The 24858-nt window shown below is 37.1% G+C and overlaps 5 protein-coding genes across 7 annotated transcripts; 4 read left to right on the top strand and 1 right to left on the bottom strand.

Annotated features, from left to right (window-relative positions):
• The first annotated feature begins 217 nt into the window (after positions 1 to 217).
• On the top strand, positions 218 to 3525 carry LOC111481059 (myosin-9-like). The gene is made up of 2 exons (XM_023126362.1): positions 218 to 533; positions 1060 to 3525. Exons 1-2 carry the CDS (start codon positions 471 to 473, stop codon positions 3340 to 3342), a joined length of 2346 nt encoding a protein of 781 aa, XP_022982130.1. The 5' UTR covers positions 218 to 470; the 3' UTR covers positions 3343 to 3525.
• A 2104-nt stretch (positions 3526 to 5629) lies between these two features.
• LOC111481262 lies at positions 5630 to 9159 on the bottom strand. Its single transcript, XM_023126666.1, has 5 exons — positions 8774 to 9159; positions 7778 to 7877; positions 7340 to 7439; positions 6442 to 6530; positions 5630 to 6332 (listed from the first exon to the last, which is right to left on the bottom strand). Exons 1-5 carry the CDS (start codon positions 8970 to 8972, stop codon positions 6035 to 6037), a joined length of 786 nt encoding a protein of 261 aa, XP_022982434.1. The 5' UTR covers positions 8973 to 9159; the 3' UTR covers positions 5630 to 6034.
• A 1403-nt stretch (positions 9160 to 10562) lies between these two features.
• LOC111481003 (auxin-responsive protein IAA29-like) lies at positions 10563 to 14346 on the top strand. Of its 3 annotated transcripts, XM_023126265.1 has the most exons (6): positions 10563 to 10701; positions 10783 to 11095; positions 12490 to 12784; positions 13418 to 13695; positions 13785 to 13875; positions 14061 to 14346. In XM_023126265.1, exons 2-6 carry the CDS (start codon positions 10906 to 10908, stop codon positions 14116 to 14118), a joined length of 912 nt encoding a protein of 303 aa, XP_022982033.1. In that variant the 5' UTR covers positions 10563 to 10701; positions 10783 to 10905; the 3' UTR covers positions 14119 to 14346. The 3 variants fall into 3 exon arrangements, with proteins under 3 accessions (XP_022982033.1, XP_022982032.1, XP_022982031.1); XM_023126264.1 differs by lacking the exons at positions 10563 to 10701; positions 10783 to 11095 and adding an exon at positions 11809 to 12228 and having other exon boundaries at positions 12292 to 12784; XM_023126263.1 differs by lacking the exons at positions 10563 to 10701; positions 10783 to 11095 and having other exon boundaries at positions 12256 to 12784.
• A 176-nt stretch (positions 14347 to 14522) lies between these two features.
• Positions 14523 to 17724, top strand: LOC111481002. Its single transcript, XM_023126261.1, has 4 exons — positions 14523 to 15860; positions 15970 to 16084; positions 16321 to 16435; positions 16683 to 17724. Exons 1-4 carry the CDS (start codon positions 15757 to 15759, stop codon positions 17405 to 17407), a joined length of 1059 nt encoding a protein of 352 aa, XP_022982029.1. The 5' UTR covers positions 14523 to 15756; the 3' UTR covers positions 17408 to 17724.
• A 2622-nt stretch (positions 17725 to 20346) lies between these two features.
• LOC111480494 (protein WVD2-like 5) lies at positions 20347 to 24800 on the top strand. The gene is made up of 9 exons (XM_023125564.1): positions 20347 to 20702; positions 21696 to 21978; positions 22077 to 22340; positions 22474 to 22505; positions 22709 to 22780; positions 22914 to 23013; positions 23150 to 23221; positions 23296 to 23406; positions 23870 to 24800. The coding sequence occupies exons 2-9, from the start codon at positions 21706 to 21708 to the stop codon at positions 24431 to 24433; spliced, it is 1488 nt and encodes a 495-aa protein (XP_022981332.1). The 5' UTR covers positions 20347 to 20702; positions 21696 to 21705; the 3' UTR covers positions 24434 to 24800.
• Positions 24801 to 24858: the final 58 nt, after the last annotated feature.

Raw genomic sequence — 24858 nt, 5'->3', positions numbered from 1 at the left:
AAATTAAAATTCATAACGGGAAGGAAGGACAAAATTTATCAGTTATCAGTTATCTCATTAATATTAATATATAGAACTACTAATAAATTTCCATTTAAACCTGTAATACCATGCCACGTGGTGCTATGCCAGTGGTTGAGGCAACTACCAGTCCTCGCTATTAGAGCTCCGTCACGTAACAAACCCGTCGTATTAGAAAATCCCAGAAAGTCCAAAGGTGCGTAATTTAGCATATGCTAACGTGCGCCATTTCGCCTTTTTCTTTTCGTTCCCATTCAACCGCTCATTTGTTTCTGTGATTCTCTTCCGCCGCGCTTTTCCCTGACCTGGCAGGAAAGTTTGGGCTCAACTTGATTGTCTCGTGAGACTGAAATCTATCTTCACTTTGATGTGTTTGTCAGATTGATTGGATTTGGCAACGAGCAACAATTCGTTTTTGTTTGTGCACCGATGTGCTCCACCGGCGTTCCATGGCGTCTACGGCGGCTATTCATCTCCACATCTCCGCCTCTTGCTCTCTCTGCCATTCCAAGGTTCTCTTTCTAATCTGGCTCCGCATCTTTTTCTATAATTGTTTGTTAAGTTTGTGAAATTCGATGTTGTTTTCGGTATTGAGTTTAATGGCCTGAAACTTCCTCGAGTTTTTTTAGGATCTTTTATTTTTGTTGACGTTGAGACGTCACTAGAGATGTGATTGGGAGAGAGATTAACTTCTTGGACCGATGAAGATTGAAATATAATTTGAAGCTCACTTTTTACTTGTATCTTGTAGTATTACATTTTGATTTTGGTACTGGATTATTGTCGAATGATTCTGAGAGAGAGAGGTTAACTTCTTGAACCGATAAAGATTTATAGAGCATAGTATGTATATTTTTTCCAATCGCATGCTCTGCTCTTAGCTATGGGAATATTTTTCCTTCATCCTGCTGATGTTTATATTTCATCACGTCATGTATCCTGGAAGTAATTGAACTAGGTAGTCATGATTTTCTCGATTATCTCACTGGAATCTTCCGAAACTTATGTTCACTGTTGCATTTTATTTTCTGTGTCCAGAGGTCATCTCTTAGGTTCAGTAGGAATCAGACAAAACTTGCATCTATCACAACCCGGGGAAGAAGATGTCAGTCACTGAAGGTTTTCCAGTCAGTGCTGAATACCTGCAAGTCAAACGACAGCGGGGCAAGTGAAGAAGCAAAAGTGCTTCTGGAGAGATTGTTTGCCCAGACACAGAGATTGGAAGAACATGTAAGCAAAGATCCTCACTTTCCACAAGATGTTTGGTTAGGACTCAGTCTTGAAAATCTCGAGTCGGATCTTCAGGCTGCATTGGCAGTGTTGAAAAAGAAGGAAGAAGATCTACAAGATGCAGAAAGAACAGTTCTATTAGAACGAAGCCAATTAAACAATGCGAGGGAGGAGTTGAAGAAGCAGGAGGAAGAAATTACTGCTGCTTATCATAAACAGCAAGAATTAGAAGATGAGCTTAAGCAGGCAAATTTAAACCTTGCTTCTCAAGCTAGACAGATAGATGAATTGAAACTTCAAATTAGAGAGAAAGACGAGGGGATTGCTGCAGCTGAATCTGCCCTTGCTCTGAAACAAGATGAGTTGAATAGAATGAGAGCTGATTTGGTTAAGAAGAGTAAGGAAGCTGTTAAGACAGATTCTGAACTTAAATCCAAGTCCCAGCTTCTGAATGACGCTAACGATGTAGTGAAAAGACAAGAAGTTGAGCTGCAAATGCTTAAAAAGGCTGTTCTAGAGAAAGAAAAAGAGCTGGAAATTTCCATAAAGCTGCATAAACTTGAAGAGGAGAAACTGGAAGTTGCAGAGAAAAATTTGGAGAAGAGAACCACGGAATGGTTGTTAGAACGTGAAGAACTGAAAAAACTGAGAAACGAAGAGTCTGCAAAAGCAATCGAGAGGAATGAAACTATGAATGACTTCAACCGAATGAAGAAGCTCCTTACCGATGTAAAACGTGAGTTGGTTTCCTCTCAGAAGTCTCTCGTGTCATCCAGAAAGAAAACAGAAGAACAAGAAGGTCTTCTTGAGAAGAAAATGGCAGAACTTGAAGAACAGAAGAAGATTATCAATGCATATATGTCAAGTTTAAAAGATGCTCAAATAGAAGTAGAGAGTGAGAGAGTGAAGCATAGGGTCGCTGAGGCTAAGAACAAGGAGCTTGGACGTGACTTGTTTAGGGAAAAGAAGCTTACTGATGAGTTGCAACAGCAGCTGAAGAGAGAGAGATCCTCTCTCCAGCAAGCAACTGAGGAGAAATCACGTCTACAGAAGGAGCTGGAGCATAAAAATACTGAGTTTGAGAAAACCCACAATCTCCTTCAAAAGAAAGCATCGGAGTTGGTCGAGGCCAAGTTAGAAATCCAGCATTTGAAATCCGAACAGGTGTCACTTCAACTTTTATTGGAGGAGAAAGACTTGGAAATTCTTGATGCACAAAAGAAAATTGAGCAATTAAACCAGGAAATTGTTGAGCTACAAACGCTTATGAGTAGTAAAGAGGCCCAGCTCAGTCAGACAACTGCTATGCTGAAAGAGAAAGATGAATGTGTTCAGATAATGCAAAACGAATTAAACGACACAAAGCTGAAAGTTTCTGAAGCAGAAGCCATGGTAGAACAGATTGTGGATCTCACAAATAAGCTAGTGATCTCAATAAAAGATAAGGACGATGATGTTTTGCAATTAAATGATGATCTGAGCAACAACCTACACCAGCAGTTATTCAAGAAACCTAAAGATAACATGAGATTGCAGAAGAAACAGCTCGAAACTGAGCTAGAGCTCACCAAGGAAAGCTTGAGACAGAAAGAAATGGAAATTATAGCTGCAGAAAGGGCCCTGACTGTTAAAGATGAGGAACTAAAAATGGTTCTCAAAAGATTAGATACAAAGGAGAAAGAATTTGAGAAGATTAAGGAAGAAATGGATGGAGAAGCTAAGGATCTGAAAAATCTCTACGCTTTGGCACAAGACGGCGTTGGAGAGGAGGGCAACAATGGGGACTTGGCAATTGAAAGGCTTCTTCAAGTTGAAGCTGCTCAACTAGAGGTTGAAGCAGCAACCAATGCTCTTCAGAAACTTACGGACATGAGTCGAGAGCTTCTGAATAAAGCTAGCCAAAGCCTCGAGGCTGATACTGATTCAAGTAGCATTAAACACAACGATGACGTTGCCATCGATATCGATACCCGAACAAACATGCTCGATTATAACCAAAGATTGAATGAAGTGAAGCTGGAAGTTACCCATCTTTCATCTCTAACTGAACAGCTCTTGAAGGAGGCTGGTATATTTGGTAATGCGGATTAATGGAGATTATCGACATGAATAAAGGGAGTTTTTTTTTTTCTCTTTTTTTGTAAATATTGCTTAGATTTGGTATAATTTTTCCATCGCAAGCTAATTCAGTTGATGATTTTACCTTGTAGAAGCAATTCTGCTGCCGTTCAAAAGGTGTTCTAAAATTGTAGTACAAGAAAAATTTGATTTGGTTTCTTTTAACCTTCAAAGGTCGTTTAAATGCTTTTTAAAATTCAATTTTGAGGCTGAACTTGTGATTTAGTGGCAAAATTGTTACCGTCTCAGCGTCAAAGGCCTGGCCCCACCCAGCAGACAACATAAAAGGCATATAATAACCTCTTTTTACTGTAAACATATGACCAGTTTTATTCAAACAACATACTGTTCTTCTGTACATACACTTTCTTACTGTTTGTTTGTTTCACAACTGTACAGGGCCATTGACGTGGAGCTGGGAGTAAAGATAATCTAGCCAGATAAGTTGGCATGGTTTTGAGCTGCTGGAACAACGAACTGGCCATGGAATCATCAAGCGACCGTGCCAATGCCATCTCTGTAAAGAATGTTCTTCACAGATGGAGGAATCCAAGCTGGATTATTGGCATTCTGACCTTCACTTTCTTCTCAAATGCAAATCCCAGCTTCATTGCTGTAAACAGCCCAAAGCTATCAAAACTGGTCTAACTGACTAGTGAAAATCCTCAAGATGTTGGCACTCAAGTGCTGAAATTAACTGCCTCTATCTCAGCTGGATCGGCCATGTATGTATTACATTCTTCTTTGAAAGAGAGAATTCCAGTGAACTTGACCATGAGGCGGTTATTGGATAGGATTGTGGGATCCCACGTCGGAAAGGAAAACCAAGTATCCTTACCTCTCCCTAACATACGTGTTTTAAAACTGTGAGTCCGACGACGATATGTAACATGCCAAACCAGAATAATAACAGGTAGCTGTGTGGGATTGGGGTCTCAGAATGCTTCCTTTAAACATATCCAGTTACCAGCTGCTAACCCGAAGCTCACCCGCTCGAGTGTCGAAGCTTACACTCCTACGGGATCATGGATTCCACGAATCCTCACCAAGACAAATGCATCCTTTTCAGCTTCAAGATAAAAACACAGAAGAATCAGGAAAATCAAAATCCAGCTGGAACGAACAAGGAATTACACCCAAGAAATCCAAAATCCAATCAGCTTCGAATCTCAAAAGAGGATTCGATTCTAAAGGAGCAAGAACAGGAAGAATTTCAAGAGGAAAAGGGTCACGAAGTGGGAATTGGGAGTAGAAATCTGAGAGAGCTAAAGAAGAAATATGAGAGTGAGTTCTAGAGAATTAAGTTTTTGCTTAGTTTTAGACTCCTTGGACCCCATCAAATTATATTTTCAATTATAACAACTTTAAATTTTACTTTCTTGAAATTTTGTTAGGAAAAAAAAGTAGTACATACATAACCAAATGGATATGTCATTTGAATCATTATTACATTTTCAGACATAAATTTTTTTTTTGTATTTTTAATATTTTTAGACTAATTATTCGTGGATTAAAATAAATAAATGAGACATTTATTAAATATATAAATAAATAAATCAGGACAATAACAAACTTCTACAATTACGACTAAATTAAAAAATTTTGAATTATAATCAATTTAACCGAGATTTTTGATGATTTTCATTTTAATTCAATTGAAGAGTAAGCCTATTTATTCCTGGTTCTAAGACCAATAGTTCCAGCAGTAGACGCCCTTCTTTCAAATTGTTTCTCATTATTAAGAAAAGGTAACAAAGATAAAATACGAGCTTGTTTTATAGCAATAGTAATTAAGTGTTGCTGTTTTAAGGTCAATCTATTTACCCGTCTAGATAATATTTTTCCTTGTTCACTAATAAATCGACTAATTAAACTCATGTTTTTATAATCAATTCGATCCCTCGATTGAATCGGGGGCAAACGCCTACGAAAAGATCGTTTGAATTTAAGGAGTCTCTTGGAAATCCAAGGTTTGTTTATTCCTTATCCCAAAAATCTTATTTCGATCCGATCTAAAATAATTTAGAATTAAGAAATAGGATTTGGTTTGTTTATATTTAAATCTAAAATAGGTTTAATATATGTAATTTTGCATGTATTTCCTTTTAATTATTATTTATTAATTCTATATATATTTGATATGATATGAATGTTAGTTTATCTTAATGGATAATGCAATTGTTGAACTAAAAATAATGTTGAAGTTTTTAACTAAATTTTGAAAACAAAAACAAAAATTTAAATCATTGGCAAAATTATGTAACAAAGCAAGGAGACTTATAAAGTAGGCATCAAACTTATAAAGTACAAGGAACATTACAAAGAAATTAGTAAAATGAAGATGACAAGAAGAAAGACAAAACTAGATTATTTGATACAATGCTTCTCCTATATCGATCTCAACTATCTACTAACACGAGCTTACCTCAATGATATTCGACCTATATTCTTTCTCTTGAGGTTAGACGTTCAAATTTTCATAGCTATCATTGTCTTCGACGCACGAAAACAATAATCACCAACTGACTAGACTGCACAAATTCTGGTACCCATTTTTGTGAATGCTGAAATATCTACAACAGCTTATTCCTCTAAGGATATGAACAAACACAATCTAGTAGACCTGTGTGTGTGTGTGTGTATGCTTCAATCATTCCTAATCTGTTCAGACACCAAGGATGGATCTCTTCTTTTTACTCACTTTCTGATAATATTGTTTCTGGCGGCATAGTTGAATTAAGTTCTTAAAACCACGAACCAGACTATGATGAGTTCCCGACGAACGAACCAAGCTTTCGATGCACGTTTTCCCTGCAGATGCCAGCTTGATGTGGGAGAACCACCCTCCCAAAAAGACCACCATCTTTGGCTCGTGGTGTTTGAAGAGTTGGTTGTTGCCATGATGTTGAATCCTTCCACTCTCTATATCGTCCTGATCATAGTTTCTTGATAGAGATGACGTCCTGATTGTTTAGAGAAAAAAGGATCAGTAAAAAGTGATGAACGAATGTGTTGTATGCAGCATGAGGCTTAACTCATTGTTGAAAAGCAACAAATGTGTATTAGTGTTACCTATTGTGCAGTTTTGGGGAAACCTGGCCTTTCTTTGATTGCTTTCTTATAACATTGTAGCCAGTTGTGACATGCCGAACAAATTGAAGCTGATGTTGAAACAAGGAAATTCTATGAACATAAGCAATGACATTCCTGATAGTTACTAAATTCACAATAATGTATCACAATGATCGAGAACAAATTGCTCATCCCAATTTGAGATTCCACATCGGTTGGAGAGAGAAATGAAACATTTTTTTATAAGTGTGTGAAAACTTCTCCCTAATAGATGTGTTTTAAAATCGTGAGACTAACGACGGTACCTAACAAGCTAAAGTCGACAATATCTGCTAGCGATGAGCTTGGGCTGTTACAAATGGTATCAAAACCAGACACTGGACTATGTGTCAACGAGAACGCTCGGCCTTCAAGGGGGGTGGATTGTGAGATCCCACATTGGTTGGAGGGGGAAATAAAGTATTTCTTATAAAGGTGTGGAAACCTCTCCCTAACAAATACGGTTTAAAACTATGAACCCAATGACGATACCTAACGAGTTAAAACGGACAATAACTGATAGCGGTGAGCTTGGACTATTACAAAAGGTATTAAAGACAGACACCGGGCAGTGTGTTAGCGAGGACGCTGGGCCCCGTAGAAGGTGGATTGTGAGATTCCACATCGGTTGGAGAGGGGAACAAAACATTCCTTACATAGGTGCAGAAACCTCTCCCTAATAGATGCGTTTTAAAATCGTAACGCTAACAGCGATACGTAATGGGTCAAAGCAAACAATATCTACAAACGCTTAGGCTGTTACAGAACTTGTCAATACATCACAGGAATTTTAAATCATCAAGCACAGAATGATTATCAACCCAACAAAAGACAACATAAACTACAGCTAACTGCATACCTGATCACCATCCTTGATGCCTAATTTTGCAATATAGCCCGTATCATCAATCAACTTCTGACCATCATAGCATAAGCAGAAATGGCACCACACATGGAGCCTCCATGAATAAATAAAGAACAGAAACAAGTTAAAATATGCTTTCTTACCCTCTCCAACCAATGTAGGATCTCACAATCCATTCCCCTTCAAAGCCAGCATCCTCGCTAGCACTTGTTCCTTTCCAATCGATATGGGATTTCATAATCCACCACCCTTTAGGGTTCAGCATCCTTGCTGGCATACCGCTCGGTGTCCATCCCCTTAGAGCTCAACGTTCTTGTTGGCACATCACCTGGAGTCTACTCCCTTCGAGGCTCAGCATTCTTGCTGACACACCGCCCAGTCCATCTTGTAGCAAATGAAACCATCAAATGAGAAAGAATTAAATGAACTAACCATGAAATCTTTCCTGGTCCATCTTGTGGCATGTCGCTGAAGACTGCCTCCACTGCCCCCTTTAATTCAGCAACAGTAGCAGATCTCTTAACTCGAATATCTGTGTCAAAACATCTCAATTCATTGAAGTCCTAGATTAAAAGATGGTGCACGAAGACATTCTTATTTTTCAAATTTAGCGCATCAGTTTATATACTTCGTTGTCAAATAAGAACATTTCAAGCAAAAGAATGATAAGAATCACGACCCTCCACAATGGTATGATATTGTCTATTTTGAGTATAAACTATCGTAGTTTTTCTTTTAGTTTCTCTAAAAAGTCTCATACCAATGAAGATAGTATTCTTACTTATAAATTCATGATCTTCCTCTTGATTAACGATGTGGGACTACTTTTCTCAATAATCCTCAACAATCATCTCCTCGAACAAAGTACATCATAGAGCCTCTATTGAGGCTTCTTTCTCTCGAGCTTTCAAATAGTCCCTCCTTAATCAAAGCTCGAGTCCTTCTCTAGAGCCCTCAAACAAAGTATACCCTTTGTTCGACACTTGAGTCACCTTTGACTACACATTCAAGATTTACAACTTCCTTGTTCGACACTTGAGGATTCTATTGGCATGTCTAAGTTAAAGGCATACCATGTTAGAAATCACAACTCTCAACAATGGTATGATATTGTCCACTTTGAGCATAAGCACTCATGGTTTTTTTTTTTTTTTTTTCTTAAGAGGCTTCCTACTAATGGAGATAGTATTCTTTACCTATAAAACCAACGTAGAACGACTACTTTTCTCAATAATCCTCAATAATATAAGAAACACAAAACCAACCAAACACCAGATAAAGAATAAAAGGAGGAAAAAAACAGAGAATAGAACAATATAGAAACCTTCAACATCCTCAAAATCAGATGAACACAATAAAACCAAAACCAGAGATTCCTCTGCTCTTAATTATATAAAAAAACGAATCGATTACGGAACCAAAGATTACCAAAACAAGAGCCATCCAATTTAAGGACGGAGAGTTCGAGAGGCTGATGCGGAAGCTGCCGATACAAACCACTCTTCCTCGAGAACCCAACAATCATCAAAGAAGACAAAAGCAGCGAGAATGACCGGCGACGCTTCTCGACCACCGGAAGCGGCGGAAAATCGGAGACATCGAGTGTGCAAACGCCGTCGATTGCCATGGATTTGGGAGACGGGAGAGATGCTTAGATTAAGGAGAGATGAAAATGGCGATGGAGAATGTGAGAGTTGGAGCAGAGTTTTAGGGTTTGGCTCTTTTTCTTCTTGAGAGAGAGTTGCATTCGGAGCTTCTGTCGGAGGCAATTCCTCAAGGTTTTTTTTTTCTTTTTTTTAATTGACTTTTTTCTCTTCTTTTCGTTTCTGCCTCTGGTACGGTCGTGGAGATGATGGCCGTTATTTCTGGGTTACGTGGCGCTAACTGTTTCAACCGGCTTTAACTGCCTCTCCCTCTGAAACGATGTCGTTTAAGTTTAATATCTTTAAATAAAATAATTCAATAATGTCCATTTTTTATTTTTTTTTGGCCATTATATATATATATATATATATACACGCCAAATTCTTCTAAACATTAACCTAAGTAAAAAAATTCTCGTAAAAATAAATTACTTTGATAGATTTGTTCGTCAATTAGAAAGCCTTGAGAAATCAATCAAACAATAACTTTATATGTGATTATACGTATCTGTGTAAGCCATGTACGAGAGAGTAACATAAGCACCTCATTTGATCATGGTGGATCCTCGGAGGAGCTTCTCATTGCTTTTTCTCTTCACAGTTGTGTGGAGGATCCAACATTGGCATCATCGAATTATTCTCTAAATTTGCAGCCTTCAACGACATCTTTGAGCTCGCTTTCTCGGTAAGACAGAGAAATGGGTTAATATCGAGATTTGGCTGAATAACACATCGATACGAACTACAAAAACTACTTGATAGTCACTAGGTTAAGGGAAAGTAAGCAAATAAGAAACGAAAAGAATCAATTTTGGACTCGAGTTGACTCATTTGTTTCGATTGAATATTCTTCATCGTTCGTTGTAATAGTAACATTAAACGAATCTATCACTATCTAATAAAAACGTCATTAGATTACATCTGTCGTTTTGAATAATTTCTCCAAGCAAATGATTCAATTCACGAGTATGTTAACACGATGGATCAAGGTAGTGTTTGATGTGAGAGTTTGAAAAGATCCCGACAAAAAAAAGGTCCCACTACTCGTATGTGTTCCAAATACAATGGATCGGGTAGGGTTTCATGCAAACGTATCAATACCGCTCAAGATTTGATGGTCTTTTTCAGCCAAGGATTACATGAACATAAACATTTTCATTTCCTACCCTACAAGTAAGCCCTTTCGCCACCATTAATTATGGTGGATCTTTTGTGTCGTCGATCTCACTTTTTATATCTGAAGTTTTTTTCAAAACCGACATTATGGTCAAAGACTCGAAGATCGGATAAAGATATCTGAGGCGTTGTCGTTGTCTTAACACAACTGATTTCGCTACAACCTTGTGGGCAACCACGATGATTAAGAAGAACATTGTCGATAAACAGAGATTCGAACAGATGACTTTGAGACCTTTTTATTTTGATTGGTAGATTCGAACGAACTGTCCATACACCGGATTCTTACACGATAAAGTTCTTAACAAAATTTATAAATCGAAAATTATTTGAAAAAAATAGTATAAATCGATTTACTTATCAAAATTTAATACTTAATTTGGACTGATTTGTATAAACTTTTTCAATTACCAACAATTGAATTTCAGTTGAGAACTTTCTTGATGCGGAGAGATCAATCAAACGGGATCCGACCTAATCAAATGTCTCCGAGAAGAAAAAGATAAACGAACAATGATTGAGCACAAAGGAAAAAAGGTTTGGTGTTCATGTGATCTCTTCACGATATTTGAAGAAATATTTGAAGAAATTCGGATTACATATATTCCTTTCTTCTAGGGCTTCCAAAATGTGTAACAAAATCAATGGCGGATTGCGATCGAGCTGTACAATATGCTTCTCCTGCAAATGCCAGCCTTTCCTGTCAGTAAACATCCTTCTGGGGTCTACTAGGGTTCATCCATGCGGGCTTCGACATCGACACGACCAATCCAATCGCTTCGGTGTCTTCAATGGCCGCTCGTTGCCGAGGACACCAGTTTCCTTGCCATGGTTTTGAAGGTCACGTGGACTTCAATTGGACTTGCTCGCTTGGTTCTAGACAACTTCTTGCCCTGCTGGCCTACGCTTTTCGCTTGGAGCCAGCTGCAAGGTAAAGATCTCTGAACATATACCAAACGTATGCATGGTGTTTGTTAAAATGTCCAAGACAAATCTGTGACCTTTATTTCTCTCTTTCTTCTATTATGTGTAGAAGTAGAACTATACTCCGACAAAGGGAATCGTTTTTTTTAATTGGGGAAGACAGAATGGAACTCAAGTACGAAAATTATTGAGGTGGATGAACTCATGAAGGGAATGTTTTAGTACACCCATTATCATGGAACTTTGAATATCAGAGTTCATGCATCATGACTCATTTTGACAACATTTCGCTGATTATTTGGACTTGTTTAAACCGCCCAAGTCCATCGACAATAGATATGGTTCTCTTTGAGCCTTTTCTTTAGTGCTTTCCCTCAAGTTTTTAAAACGCGTCGGTTAGGGAGAGGTTTCATTCCCTTATAAAAAATGTTTCGTTCTCCTCCCCAACCAATGTAGGATCTCACAATCCACTCCCCTTCGGGGCCAACGTCCTTGTTGGCACACCGCCCCGTGTCCATCTTCGAAGGGGCTTAGCCTCATTGCTGGTACATTGCCTTGTGTCTGGGTCTAATACCATTTGTAATGGCTCAAGTCCACCGTTAGCCGATATTGTCTTCTTTGCGCTTTCCCTTTCGGACTTTCCCTCAAGGTTTTTAAAACGCGTCTACTAAGAAGAGGTTTTCACATAAAGAATCTTTCTTTCTCCTCCCAACTGACATGAATCTCACACATAAGTTATGTGTTAATCCCAAGAAAATGGCCCGTATAGAGAAATGGAAGGTTTTAGATGTTTAACTTTTGGGTTTGATCAATTTTCTTCAATGCAATCTGCTCTTAGTCGTCTCTTTCATGATCTAACTTCAAAAGTTGATGATAGTTTAAGCATATCATGCGTATGCTGTTGAGATCACTTTGGAAACTACTTAATTGGTCTCTTCTGTCCCAATAGAGTATGAAGAAATCAAGTCCATATTACAGAAGAAGAAGATGCTGGGATTTGAATACCCTTAATGTTTGTTTATATTTAGAATTTAATCGTGTTTTGAAGTGTAAAGCATGGATAATCGAGCATCAAGGACTTTGCTGAACTAAGTTAGGCGCTTGCCCTACTTGATTTATGATATGTTTCCACAGAAATGACCACCAGACCAAAACTTTCATCCATTTAGTAGTATATTTCTATGAACGTGTCCATGTCATTGCCTTTCTTTCAGCAGACCCAACTGCCATTGTTGTCTCTGTCTCTGTCTCTCTCTCTCGCCCTACCCAGTTGTCGTCTCCCTCACTCTCTTATCCACATTGATACACATATAAATAATCCTAAGTTGCAAACAAAACTACCCATTCGATTCACTGCTGGTGCTATCATCATCCCATTTCTTTTGAATTATTTGAAAACAGGAGAGATTCTAATGGAGCTTCAACTTGCGCTAGCACTTTATGTTCCTGATCGCACCAGAGGCTTCGACCTGAACAGAAATGCATGTGATAGAGATGTGTTTGGTTCAGATCCGAGGAGCTGTGTGTGTGAACAAAGCACGAGCCATGGTAGACACAAGCGTGGCTTTGAAGATGCTTTCTTTAAGTGCAAAGACTCGTCTAAAGATCTGTCTTTGCTGCTGTGGAGCGATCGCTCTAACAAGGAAGATGATGACAGAAAGGACACCAACCATAGAATTTCCTGTGCTATACACATGTGAGTTTCATTTATACAACGATTTTCCTTCAATTTTAGAATGTTATTATGCTGGTAGGAGATTTGAACCTCGATTCATGAGGCTAGCCACCGGTGTCTAACTACTTGAGTTATGTTTAGATTGGCTCGTAAATAGCCGATATTCATCAACTAAGCAAACATGTTTAGATGGGCCAACTTTAAATAGAGTACAAACAGAACTCTAAGGCTAGGATGCAGTTTGTTCTGTCAATAAGCATCTAGTAGATATTCATCAACTAAGCAAACATGTTTAGATGGGCCAACTTTAAATAGAGTACAAACAGAACTCTAAGGCTAGGATGCAGTTTGTTCTGTCAATAAGCATCTAGTAGAGTTGTTTTCAAATTTGCTACAGCATCATGGTTCAGCATAAATATAGCATCATGTTTTATCATAAATGTTCTGAAATTTTATTCAGTAACTCTATGTACAATTAGGCTCGATTTATGCAAATTGATATTCTTTTTGGGTTGAACCACACCAGACTATTTTTATGCGTACTAATTAGAATAAATTGAGCAATTAATGAGAAAATGGTTTGTATGAGTGCCAAATTAGCTACAAAAAGGCTCCTGTTATCATCTGATGATTTGGTTCGGTTTTTCAAAACAGTAATGTTGGAGAGGAGAACAAAGTTGTAGGGTGGCCACCCATTAAATCATGGAGGAAAAGGCACCTGCATCAGCTGCAACAGGACAGGCTCGGTTCTGATCAGACACACAATCATTATTGGATGGAAGACAATGAAGACGATGGAATCGTTTTTAACCCAAAATATGTGAAGGTGAAGATGGAGGGAGTGGCAATAGCTAGAAAGATTGATGTGGGGCTGTATAGCTCTTATCAGACGCTGAAAACTGCCTTGATCAACATGTTTTCCAGTTCTTGCTGTGAGTGAACAGTTACTGATTTCAAAGTTATTTGTGAAATCTTACCCAAATTTCAGTAACTTAACAAGTTGATATCTTCTTATGAGCAGATCAAAAGTGTGGGTATAGCAATGACAGCTTGACTCTCACCTATCAGGACAAAGAAGGAGATTGGATGCTTGCAGAAGATCTTCCATGGCAGTAAGCACTCTTTCCTTCATCTCTCTCTTGCTAAAAACATTGACAAAATACCACAAATCTGAGCTGAAAGATCCAAAATTCATGTTCTTGACAAAGATTCTCATATGTTTGAATCATTAGAACTTAGAAGTAAACACCATGAACTGATGATTAGATTCTAAACATTAGAAATGATGGGTTTACAGGACTTTCCTAGAGTCTGTGCAGTGCATGAAGATTATAAGAAGACAATCATCAAACTAAGGGAAGAAATGTTTAAGAAATTACTGCCTTTTCTTTTTAGTTCCTCTCATATCATTTCTGAGTAACGAGCTATGTGATAATCCAAATAAAGGGGAAGGGTTTAGTTCATTATGTTTGTCTGGTGGTATCATTTGCTACAAGATTGATGGAATTAGATTCAATTTTAACTGTGTTGTCTGCTGAAAAATAGATCAAATTATTGCTGCCTTTTCTTTTTACTTCCCCTCATATTATTCCTTTATTATTATTGATATTGGATGCTACTTAAAACACTTGCTTGATAGGAACATTTTTCGGCCCATTTTAGGTATTTATTGTCCTTGTTTTAAATTTTATGTCTAATAAGAATTTGATGTGTTTAATATTTTTAAAGTTTTGAGTATATAAATTTATTTAATATAAATCTTAAAACACCTAAATTTGATACAATAAGTTTGGAGGTAAAAATCTGCCACGTGTGATATCTGTAAAAGGGACCCATATAATACAATATTCCAAACTTGTTTATAAGCATCGAGGCTTTGGTCCTTCTGATACTCTAATCAATTGCCACGTGTCATTATTTATTATTATTATGGCTTAAATGTTGCTGACGTGGCGTCTATATCTTTGTCAAAAGGTATTATAAAAAAGTGAAAAAAAAAAAGAGAGAGAGAATAATCCACCTGTGCTCTGCTGTACTCAACCACGTTATTGGGCCGGTACTTTGAAGGCTGGCCCAAAAGAATAATCCTGAACTGCCTGATTTTTCAGCCCACCATTATTGGGCTTGAGCTGGAAAGGATGGCCCAAATATATTGAACTAAATTTTGTGTTAGCAAATTGCAAAAAAAAAAAATAATAATAATATACGGAATATTGCTTATTTATACTATTATTTTGGAGAATTACGGGTTTGAGGGTTAGCTCGACATTCAAGCCCTCGACTTATAGTCTTTCGAAACACGTCGAAAACACAGTTCCTAAACTCAAACTTACGAAAGATTCGGAACGTGCACCGAAAAAGTGTGAAAAGTTTAAGTTCAACCTATTAGTCACTACAATCCACATCATTATCCAAAACCCAGAAGCTCCAAAGAAAAATACAAATCCATTCCATGCCATTGCCAACCAAGAGCACAAGAACAAGAACAAACAAGCTTGCCTATTGCCAAGAAAGAGTCCCAACTCCAAGTGCTTTTTCCCTTTACCCCCTTTGAAAAGTGGTTCAGGAGGGCCAGGGGGGTAGGCAAAGGCAGGGCAGGGCAGGCAGGGCAGGGCAGGGCAAGGCAGGGCACGCAAGCAAAGGCACTGAAACACTGCAGAGAGAAGCTTAAATGAGTCCACTGACAGTGACAATGCCCTCTCATTTCTCCCCCTCCTACCCCTACACCAACTCTCCCTTTCTCCTTGAGAGAAAATGACCAATGCCTCCTTTGGAAGCCACCATCCGTTTCTGTGGGGGACACTCTAAACCCTTTAATTCCCTTCCCTCCCTCCCACCAAAATTATTGCCCTTTTCTCTCTCATTCTCCCAATGTTCTTCAGACCCCCACCCACCCTCCCTTTTCTCTCTTCTGTTTATTTGGCCATGATTCTCCACACCCCTTTTCCCAAACTCCATAGCTGCTGCCCATTTTGGAGCTTCTCTCTGCCAGGATGCCCCCAAGACAAGGCTCTAGGCCTTTTGAATGTGTGAGAAGAGCTTGGCATTGTGAAAGACATCAACCCATTAGAGGTTCTCTCATTCAAGAGATTTTCAGGTTCATTTTTCCCCCCTTTTCCTTTTGAGTATGTAGCTTGTGTTCTTGTTTCTTTTGGTTGAATATTTGATCTGGGTTTTGTGGGTTTTGTTGGGTTTTGTGGGTTTAGGGTTGTGAGTCAAGTTCATTGCCCTGCTACCAAGAAGAACAAGGAATGGCAAGAGAAACTCCCCATTGTTGTTCTTAAAGCTGAGGAAATTCTGTATTCTAAAGCTGATTCTGAGGTTAGGCCCTCTCTATTTCCATTCTTGAAGCTATCTGTTCCTTGTTGCTTGGTGCATGAATGCCATGTTATTCTGGAAAAACTTGACAAATTATTTCACCTGAAGCTTCAAAGTGTTCTATAGATCCCTATAGTTTATAATTTCAAAAGGTTATAAACTAGTTTGAGTAACCAAAGCTATGGAAGTTCATAGACCAAAATAAGCTCACACTGTTCATCTTTGTGCACCTGCCACAGGCTGAATACATGGATATTACTACACTATGGACCCGAATAAACGAAGCGATTAATACGATCATTCGGCTCGATGGGGACACCGAAACTGGGGAGTTTCTTCATCCTTGTATTGAAGGTAACTGCAATTTTTACTTGTTATTTTGTTTGGGAACAGCTTTTGTATGTTTGTCACTAAGTACTAGATGGAACTCTGTGATTGCCATCCCTATGCCTATGGTTATCAATATATAGGCAATTGCCAATGGAACTCTGTGATTTTGTGCAATAGTAGGATAGTATCTGAAACTTAGCTTGAAGATTATTGGTTTTACTTTGAATGTTTTGTTCTACTTCCTAATCTTTTGTAAAACAAACTTTGTCAGCTGCTCTCTATTTGGGTTGTACGCCGAGAAGATCGTCGAGGAGTAACCGAGGTAGTAACCTGAGGGGCTACCTTACTTCCTGCTCTCCACAAGTCCTAGAAACATCATCTCACTACATCAACATCATTAGACCAGCTGTTTTGAGCTCATCTTGTACCATACCTGATGCCAGACCGAAAAGCCAAATCCATGTCGGTAATCCCATCGGAGTTAGCACGAACTCGAAATCCTCAACCGTATATAAGAACATTTGGCCATCAATCAGTAACCAACAGTTCCTTACAGAGACTGTTTCAGGATGGAACATGTTTTCTTTGTGTCCATTGTACAATGGAAGCCATCAGCACGAGCCCTGTATCAATATGCAACCTATGCCCCTCTACAACGGTCCAAGTTTCTCTGTTCCAGCTCCGTTTAAGTACTTCCATTCCAGTGAGCTGATTGCTACAAGGAACAACAAAGTTGATTCTGTTAATACTCTTCACGAGCAACAGAAAACAGCCTGCAATCTATCGTTGCGGTTGGGTCCTCTCTCCATTCCACATCCAAGCATCAACAACGGTCGATCCAAGTCGATCACAGACATCGGTGCTAACGACTCTCAAAACCAGATAATGAGTTCTTCCGGTCACCCGTTCCAACTAGACAAAACGCTTCCTTTCTTTCCTCTCCATGTTACATTAGATTCCCATTTGAAGGAGCAGAGTTTCAAGATGGACATTTAGACTCGAAGCCATAAATTAGGAAAAAAAAACATGAACAAGAAAGGGACTTGGAAGCAGCTAGCAAACCATGTTAAGATGTTGTTGTGTTGTCTCTTTCGATTTTCCTGTGACGTTCCCGTGCTTGCTATTAGTAGAAAACCGTAGGACGTTTAGACATTTATCGCCTATGTTACTGCTATAATCGGAGCTATGTCGATCCAATGTAATCTTGTGTTTGTTGAAGTGTTAACACCAATGGTTTGAATGAAGATAATGAACTCTTTTGCATTTAAGCTCTCCACAAATAATGGAGTTTGTGGGGCTTAACCTTTCAAGCACAAGAGCCATCAAGTTGACAGTGTTCCAAAGACCCTTGGTAGAATTTGATGAAGTGGGGAATATTTTTGGTATATAATTAAGAACATAGGCCTTTCGATTTAGACGTTTCGACATTTAAGGCAGGTTTAGACTGACTCGAAGTAACTCGAAGTAGCTTCAATGTCAATATAAGGTAATATACTTTCTCTACGTCATCGTGCATCAATGAAAATGATCTTTTAACTTATTTTCTTTAGTAATTCGATGTATTCTCATCAAGGTAGGTACGTTTTTTAAAATATTGATCGATTATCAATATTTTTATAAATTTAAGATCTCGAACCGTGACGGCGTTAGGATTTAATGATAAACACGCATGTGTATAGCTAAAGTTTGAAACCAATTGTAACCCTTTTTCCATTTGGTTTGAAACATAGAATATTTGTTCATCTTTGGAATAGTGGTTTGAAATCACTTTTTGCCCATTTCCCTTAGGTTTGAAACCGACTCCAGAATTCAACCAGTTCAAACTATCGAACTCAAATCATAAGAATTGGATTGGTTGGTTTAGATTTTTATTTTTCGGTTTGGGTTAGGTTAAAAATTTGAAAAATAAAAAAATTGGGTTCATGGGTTGACATTTTGTTTATCGGGTCAATCCAACACAACACTACTTTTAAGAGATGAAAATAAATATATTTGACTTTTGTAACAGTGGTGCGTAACTTGTAAATATTTGATATTATATTTATTAATGTAATATGTATCGTAAATAAATAATATTTTTTAATAATCTAAAAAAAATAACCCGCAACTGAATCCAATCCAAAAAAAAAAAAAGATTGGGTTCGATTGTGAATTTTATTCGGGTTGTTTGGGTCATTAACCTAACCAACCCGAAATTTCAAGTTAATCCAAAATATTTTTTCAACCCAATTCAACTCAACCGTGCACACCAGGTGTCAGATTATAACTCAACATCATTTTAAACAAATCATGATGTACGAATAAAAAATTAAAATAAATTATGAAATCTACATAATTGTATTTATTGATGAAAAATCTAATTTATATATATTAAGATTAATTATATATTATTTAAACTGTATGTATAATATAGTTTATAAATACACAAAATATAAAAATAGAAATATTTATTGATATTTATATTTTGTTAATATATTTTGAGAAGAGGAAGAGAACATGCGGTGGTCGGAATGCACGCGCCAATGTCGCGTGGTGCTACCTAGTAGCCACTCAATGTCTGAAAGCCCTCACGTGTTTCTCTCCCCCGTCATCACGTGACTTGCCGGGGATTATTTGAATATTTGGACTTCCTTATCCTTCCTCTGGATAGGGATGACCTTCTCCCGTTTTGCAAACATTATATTTCCCTGTTTCAAAATCCTAATTTTTTTCTTATTTTTAATAAATTTTTAATAAAATTAGAGATATTCATTTAACCCATGAAACACCGTTCTTATAAAAAAGTATAGATTAATCCAAAGGAAGTGGGGAGGTTTCACCGTTACCTAATAAGGTTTGAGATAGGGATTATATTATTTGTCAAAACCCTCTTCAGTCTTGTTCGGTGTCACATACTTTTTCAAGCTACAATTCCATCGGGATTGTGACACCGGTTCACTTTTTGTATATATATATATATTTATATATAAATGAAGTCACAAAATTAATTTATTGTGTGTATATATTTATTAAACGTAGAATACTACGTTATATCGCGATGTTTTTTTATATTTTTTAATAAAAATTATTTATTAAAATTTTACTTTTTCTTATGGGTAATGATGCAAAATGTCCCTATGCTGATTTTATAAATAGAAAAAATGCACAAAATATGAATTAAATATTAATTTTGATGAATAAAAAAAAAACTATAAATATAAGAATCTATAAAATAATAATAAAAAAAATCACGCTTTAAAATATTTTATTGTTAAATTGAAAAATTATAAAATTTACTATTAATATTAATTTTTATAAAAAATAGAAAATAAAAAATAAAAGTATAGTAAGCATTAAAGCACCAACAAAATGGGAAGGAAAATTTCAGACAAAAAAATTATTGTTTGATTTTTTTGAGGTAGTTTTGTTTGTCATCACAAATATATAGGAATTTATGTTTTTCTAATTAATGGCAATAAATCTCATCAATTCATATAATTCGTTTTATTTCATTCCTCCTCAATTTGTAAACATAAAAAACATAAAAAAAAAAAAATAATAAAGACGGTTATAACATTAATTAATATATTTGAAATTTAAAAAAAATAGTTTAATTTACTATTTTTTAAAAGTTTTTAAAAACATTTAAAAATGAAATATGAGAGTATTTTTAAAATAAAATCTTAACGTTTACATTTAAAATTAAATTTTAATCCTTTTTTAATAAAAATTTATTCTAATGGAATAATGTAAGGATAATTTTGGTTGAAATAAATAAATAAATAAATAAAAACAATTTTGGAAAAATGGGCTGGGCCTAAATTAACCGTGTAAACATTTTTTTACCCCAGTAAATATCTATTTTTTTTTCACGTAGATATTTATTTTCTTTCTATTTTTTATCCACCCATAAATATTTTAAATAAATTAAAAAAAAACATTTTCCATTAAAATTCTCTGTCTTCTTCATCTCTTCCTCTTTCTTTCTTTCTCTCTCTCTCCTTTGATAGAAAGGGGGACTTGACCTGGAAATGGATTTGAATGCTACTACTCTCTCCACTCTCCGCTTCTGAGATTTCCATTTCCCTCTCATTTCTCCCTTTCAATTCTTCCTTTAACTCCTCCAATTTGCTTCTCCATTCTTGGATTTGCTAGATCTTGTTTCGGATCCGTGGATCTCTGCTACCTTCGGCATTATCTCTTTCTCTCTTGTTGCAGATCCTTTCCGCAGCTTCTTCAATCTCGCGCCTCGAATCGAAGCTCATACGGCTTTGTTTTTCATGAGGTTCTGATCGGCTGCGCGGTTTTCGAGGTGAGTGACTGTGTGTGTGTGTTGGTGTGGTTTTTCTTTGTTTTTGAGCTGCTTGTTGTTGTGGAGGAGGAGATGGAATGGTTGATGAAGACGATGAATCTTGTGGTTTTCTTGTGTTTTGTGAGAGGAAAGTTGAGTGTAGGTTTTATTGTGGTTTCTTTCTTCATTTTTATTGCGGTTGAGTGGAAAGGTAGATGTCTTTTTTTGTGCTTTTATTATGAGATGGATTGATTTTTTGCCGCATGCTTAGTGTACGAATAGATCGAGTTGGAATGGTGTTTTTCATTTGGTATAGATTCTTGAATCTGGATAATGAAACGAGAATGGTGGGATTTTGATTATGGCTTATGGTTGCCTCAATCTGCAAATCGGAGGCGTGCGTGACGTGCTTGGATTTCTTGAGTTCTCTTGGTTGTAATGGAATTTCGTAATGTGATTGATTGACGAGTAAGTTTGGGTTTATTAATATGTGGTTTATGATTAGATGACGAAGTCGGCGGAAAATTTATTCAAATTATTGCCCAAGTCTTTGTTCACGGCTTCTTTGGAAGAACTGGTTGACGATTTTCAAAATTATCCTTTACCACGTGTCCTGGTTCTGGAAATTTGTTGTTCTTTAAATTATTTTGAAACTAACTTGCGGCTATTAAATTCTTTTGATTCAGACATGCTATTTGGTTGTCTCATACATTATGAAGACTATGAAATGGATGAATTCGATTCTATGTTTTCCTTTCAATTGATAATGTATGCAAGTTTAAATATAGATGTACGGCATCGACCTGATGAATAGCAGAATTTATGTAATTGAGAATTCTCGTGTATAAGTATTGCAACGTAATTCTACTTTATGTTATGGATGATATAGCAGAAAAGTATTTCCTCAGTCGTAATGGTCTGGGTTGAAAACTTTTGCAATTCTATTTGATGACTTATATTGCTTGTTTCTTCATATGTATGGTATGGGGCTTATATTTCTATGATCTGTTGCAGTTTACAACAAATGATGGAATCGGAAATCCTTGTACCTGCTGATGGGCTCAAACTGACCCTTCAAAATGGGTTTCATGACCATATTTCTGACAACTCAGAGGACATCGTTGCAAAAGTTATAGTGAGCGAGGGCATAAGCAATGACGTCGGGGCTACAACTCAGCAAGGAAATATGGAAAATGATCTCAAATTGAGTGGCAGTGCAACTAATGATTCAAAGACTAGGGAACTCATGGAGGGATCAAGTTTTCCGGAAGAAAGCAATATATCAATCCTTTCTAAGGCAGCCTAATTTTTTTTCATTTGTTTCTTTGGACGAAGTAGTTAATCTTATTTGACTCTAACAAGTGTACTTTTCATCTTTGATTGTATTCTTTTCAGGAAGGAGGGGAAAAGAATGTTGATCCTTCTAAGCAAGTAAAACCAGAGAAGGGTCAAATCAAGAGCAAAAATGAAAAGTCATCAGGCCCTAAACACATTCATTCGACAGGGGTGATTAAGAATAAACATGGAAAAGATTCGGAACAGACTGCTGCTCTTTTAAATGGTTCTACCTCAGGTACAGGTACAGGTACATCGCATCCACACTCGAAGCAGCATTATAAGAGTAGATCATTCAATGACAGGCAAGCTCAAGTGCCAAAGGTAATAGTTTCTGCATGTTGCCTTATTGCCTCTTCTATGCCATGGAATCTCCACACCCCGGGTTGTAGTTTTGATTATTTCTTCTTCTGATTGATGATTCCCTTCTCATATTCTCTTCATCTGTTTCAAGCAGCAATCTGAGAAGTCTGATGGAGAAGGATCAAAGTATGCTCTGCCTGCTGTTATGTTTATATTATTTCTTCTTGGATGGTTAAATACTGTTTTTTTAAAATCTAATTTGGGATCTATTTGTGCATACATCATGAATGGAGAGAGCTTCAACTCTCCACTAAATTCTTAAAAAAGAATATCAATTAATTCTTTCTTTGACTCCAAATATCACTAAGCTATGACCCTTTGTTACTCAGGGAGAATACGAACTTGAAACCTTTGCAGAAAGGTCATCCTAGTAAGTCAGAAGAAGAATCAGAATCTTCTTTGTATCCTTTGTTTATTATTTACCGTCAGATATATTTTCCTGAAATGAATGTGGTAATATTTAGACATTGCTTCACGGTATTTAGTTTGTTGTTCTTTGTTGTATCCAAGAGTTTATCCTTGAACTATTGATAGAAGTCCAAGAGCAGGGGATGAGAAACCACACAGGATTGGGAGACTTCCTAACTATGGTTTTAGTTTTAGATGCAATGAGCGTGCTGAGAAAAGAAAAGAGGTCTGGTTTGGTATTCATTTCCTTGCACGTTTTTTGTAATTTTACTGCCCTCTTCTCCAACAATATCTGTGTTGATATATATATATATATAGTTATTATTACTATAATTATTTTAACTATATATAATATGGGGCAGTTCTATTCGAAACTTGAGGAAAAGATACAAGCCAAGGAAGTAGAAAAGAATACTTTACAGGCAAAGTCCAAGGTATCACCGTCTCTGCTGTCACTTTAATTTGTTCAGCATTTGATTCATATTACGAGAAAGTTGCTCTGCTACAGGAAACTCAAGAGGCTGAGATTAAAATGTTTAGAAAGAGCTTGAACTTTAAAGCAACTCCCATGCCTAGCTTTTATCAGGAACCACCTCCACCCAAAGTAGAATTGAAAAAGGTAACGTGTTGTTGCGTCTGAAAAAGGGATTGAGTTTGGAGTTAATTAATATTGGTTTCGAACTTTATTGATCCTCTCATGAACTTGTGGAGATGCACAATTTTCTCGTCTTTTTGCTTCTCAGTCTGGATTTTAATTATGGCTCAAGTAGACATTGGGTAAATTTACTTACTGTCCTTTTGTAAAATATCTACTATGGTGTGGACCCTGTAGGGCTTCTGCATGCCAGCTGCCAATCACTTGCTTATCATGTGACTGCGTTCTTAGGGTGGCAATTCAGATGTAATCATTATAGCTTTGTGGCATTTGTAAAGATTTTTTGTAGCATAGCCGTTTAGAAATACATTTGGGCATTTTGATCCATTGCAATTCAACCTTATTGTTCGAAACCTCAATCTTCTATTGGTTAATTAAGTTGATCTTAAGTTGGCAACAACAAATTGACTAATATATTTTGATCCAGATACCACCTACAAGAGCCAAGTCTCCCAAGCTTGGCCGAAAGAAGGGTTTGAGCCCGGCAGACACTTCGAGTAATGATGGTGGTGATTTTCGATCAGTTCGCTTAAGCCTTGATGAGAATGCGGCTCTGATTAATAATTCCAAGGGGGTCTCTCCTGCTCGTTCAGAGAAGCCTAAACGCAGGTCTCTTCCTAGACTGCCTTCTGAGAAAAGTGCACTATCTGGTGTCATAGCACATGCAGGAAAATCCTCTGCAATTAAGGTGAAAAATGCAGAGAAGCCTGCTGCTGCTGCAGCATCTACAATTGGAAAGAAAGAAGAAAAACGTGCATCAGAGAAGCCTGCGAGTTTACAAATGGTAGACGAAGAGAAAATTGCTCCCTCGGACACGACAAACAAAGTAGTAGCCTCTCTTAGCCAGGAAGAGAACGGAGTTGCAACAGCTGAGCCCAGTGAAACAGGGATCAATTCGGACGAAGAGGAGGCAGAGAATGAAGAAGAATATCATCAGCATCAGACGTCGGTGGAAGAAGCTGTAGAATTGGAGCAGCCATCAAGCATTTAAAGCAGCAGACACAGCCACAGCCAAGGGCGTGATGCCATTTTGGAAATGGAACAAAAAAAATGGTATGAGACCTGATGACTTACTTGGGCATTAAGAACTGAAAGAATGAATATTTGGGTTGTGATTGTTATTGTATTATTATCGTGTCTTCTTCTGTCAATAGCAGCAATTAGTTCTCTCACTTGTGTGCTTCCTTCCATTCACGGTTGCTGGTTGCGTCACTTTTCAAAACCACTTCCCATCATTGTATGTAACTTCTCTCGTCAACTTTCCTTTTTGATCTAATTTATGTTTCTGCCTCTTTTTTTTCGTTACTTGGAGAAACCCTTTGGAAATCAACACCCTACAAAATGATTGTGATTTCTTCTTATATTCTTTTTTTTTTTTTTTTTTTTTTTTTTTTTTTTTTTTTTTTTTTTTTTTTT

The sequence above is a fragment of the Cucurbita maxima genome, unplaced genomic scaffold, assembly GCF_002738345.1.
Source record: "Cucurbita maxima cultivar Rimu unplaced genomic scaffold, Cmax_1.0 Cma_Scf00006, whole genome shotgun sequence".
Lineage (NCBI taxonomy): Eukaryota > Viridiplantae > Streptophyta > Magnoliopsida > Cucurbitales > Cucurbitaceae > Cucurbita > Cucurbita maxima.
This window is presented reverse-complemented; position numbering and strand designations above follow the sequence as displayed.

Bases quoted from the DNA above. Each gene is read 5' to 3' on its own strand.
- LOC111481003 (XM_023126263.1), top strand. From the start codon at position 12,270: ATGAACGTGTCCATGTCATTGCCTTTCTTTCAGCAGACCCAACTGCCA. The intron at 13,696-13,784 runs GTGAGTGAACAG...TCTTATGAGCAG, and splicing joins CATGTTTTCCAGTTCTTGCT to ATCAAAAGTGTGGGTATAGC. The intron at 13,876-14,060 runs GTAAGCACTCTT...ATGGGTTTACAG, and splicing joins GCAGAAGATCTTCCATGGCA to GACTTTCCTAGAGTCTGTGC.
- LOC111481262 (XM_023126666.1), bottom strand. From the start codon at position 8,972: ATGGCAATCGACGGCGTTTGCACACTCGATGTCTCCGATTTTCCGCCG. The intron at 7,878-8,773 runs GTAATCTTTGGT...GTTTTGACACAG, and splicing joins ATTGGATGGCTCTTGTTTTG to ATATTCGAGTTAAGAGATCT. The intron at 6,531-7,339 runs GTATGCAGTTAG...TTTCAACATCAG, and splicing joins GCATCAAGGATGGTGATCAG to CTTCAATTTGTTCGGCATGT.
- LOC111480494 (XM_023125564.1), top strand. From the start codon at position 21,706: ATGATGGAATCGGAAATCCTTGTACCTGCTGATGGGCTCAAACTGACC. The intron at 23,222-23,295 runs GTATCACCGTCT...GCTCTGCTACAG, and splicing joins CTTTACAGGCAAAGTCCAAG to GAAACTCAAGAGGCTGAGAT. The intron at 23,407-23,869 runs GTAACGTGTTGT...ATTTTGATCCAG, and splicing joins CCAAAGTAGAATTGAAAAAG to ATACCACCTACAAGAGCCAA.
- LOC111481059 (XM_023126362.1), top strand. From the start codon at position 471: ATGGCGTCTACGGCGGCTATTCATCTCCACATCTCCGCCTCTTGCTCT. The intron at 534-1,059 runs GTTCTCTTTCTA...TTCTGTGTCCAG, and splicing joins GCTCTCTCTGCCATTCCAAG to AGGTCATCTCTTAGGTTCAG.
- LOC111481002 (XM_023126261.1), top strand. From the start codon at position 15,757: ATGCCCCCAAGACAAGGCTCTAGGCCTTTTGAATGTGTGAGAAGAGCT. The intron at 16,085-16,320 runs GTTAGGCCCTCT...CACCTGCCACAG, and splicing joins ATTCTAAAGCTGATTCTGAG to GCTGAATACATGGATATTAC. The intron at 16,436-16,682 runs GTAACTGCAATT...AAACTTTGTCAG, and splicing joins TCTTCATCCTTGTATTGAAG to CTGCTCTCTATTTGGGTTGT.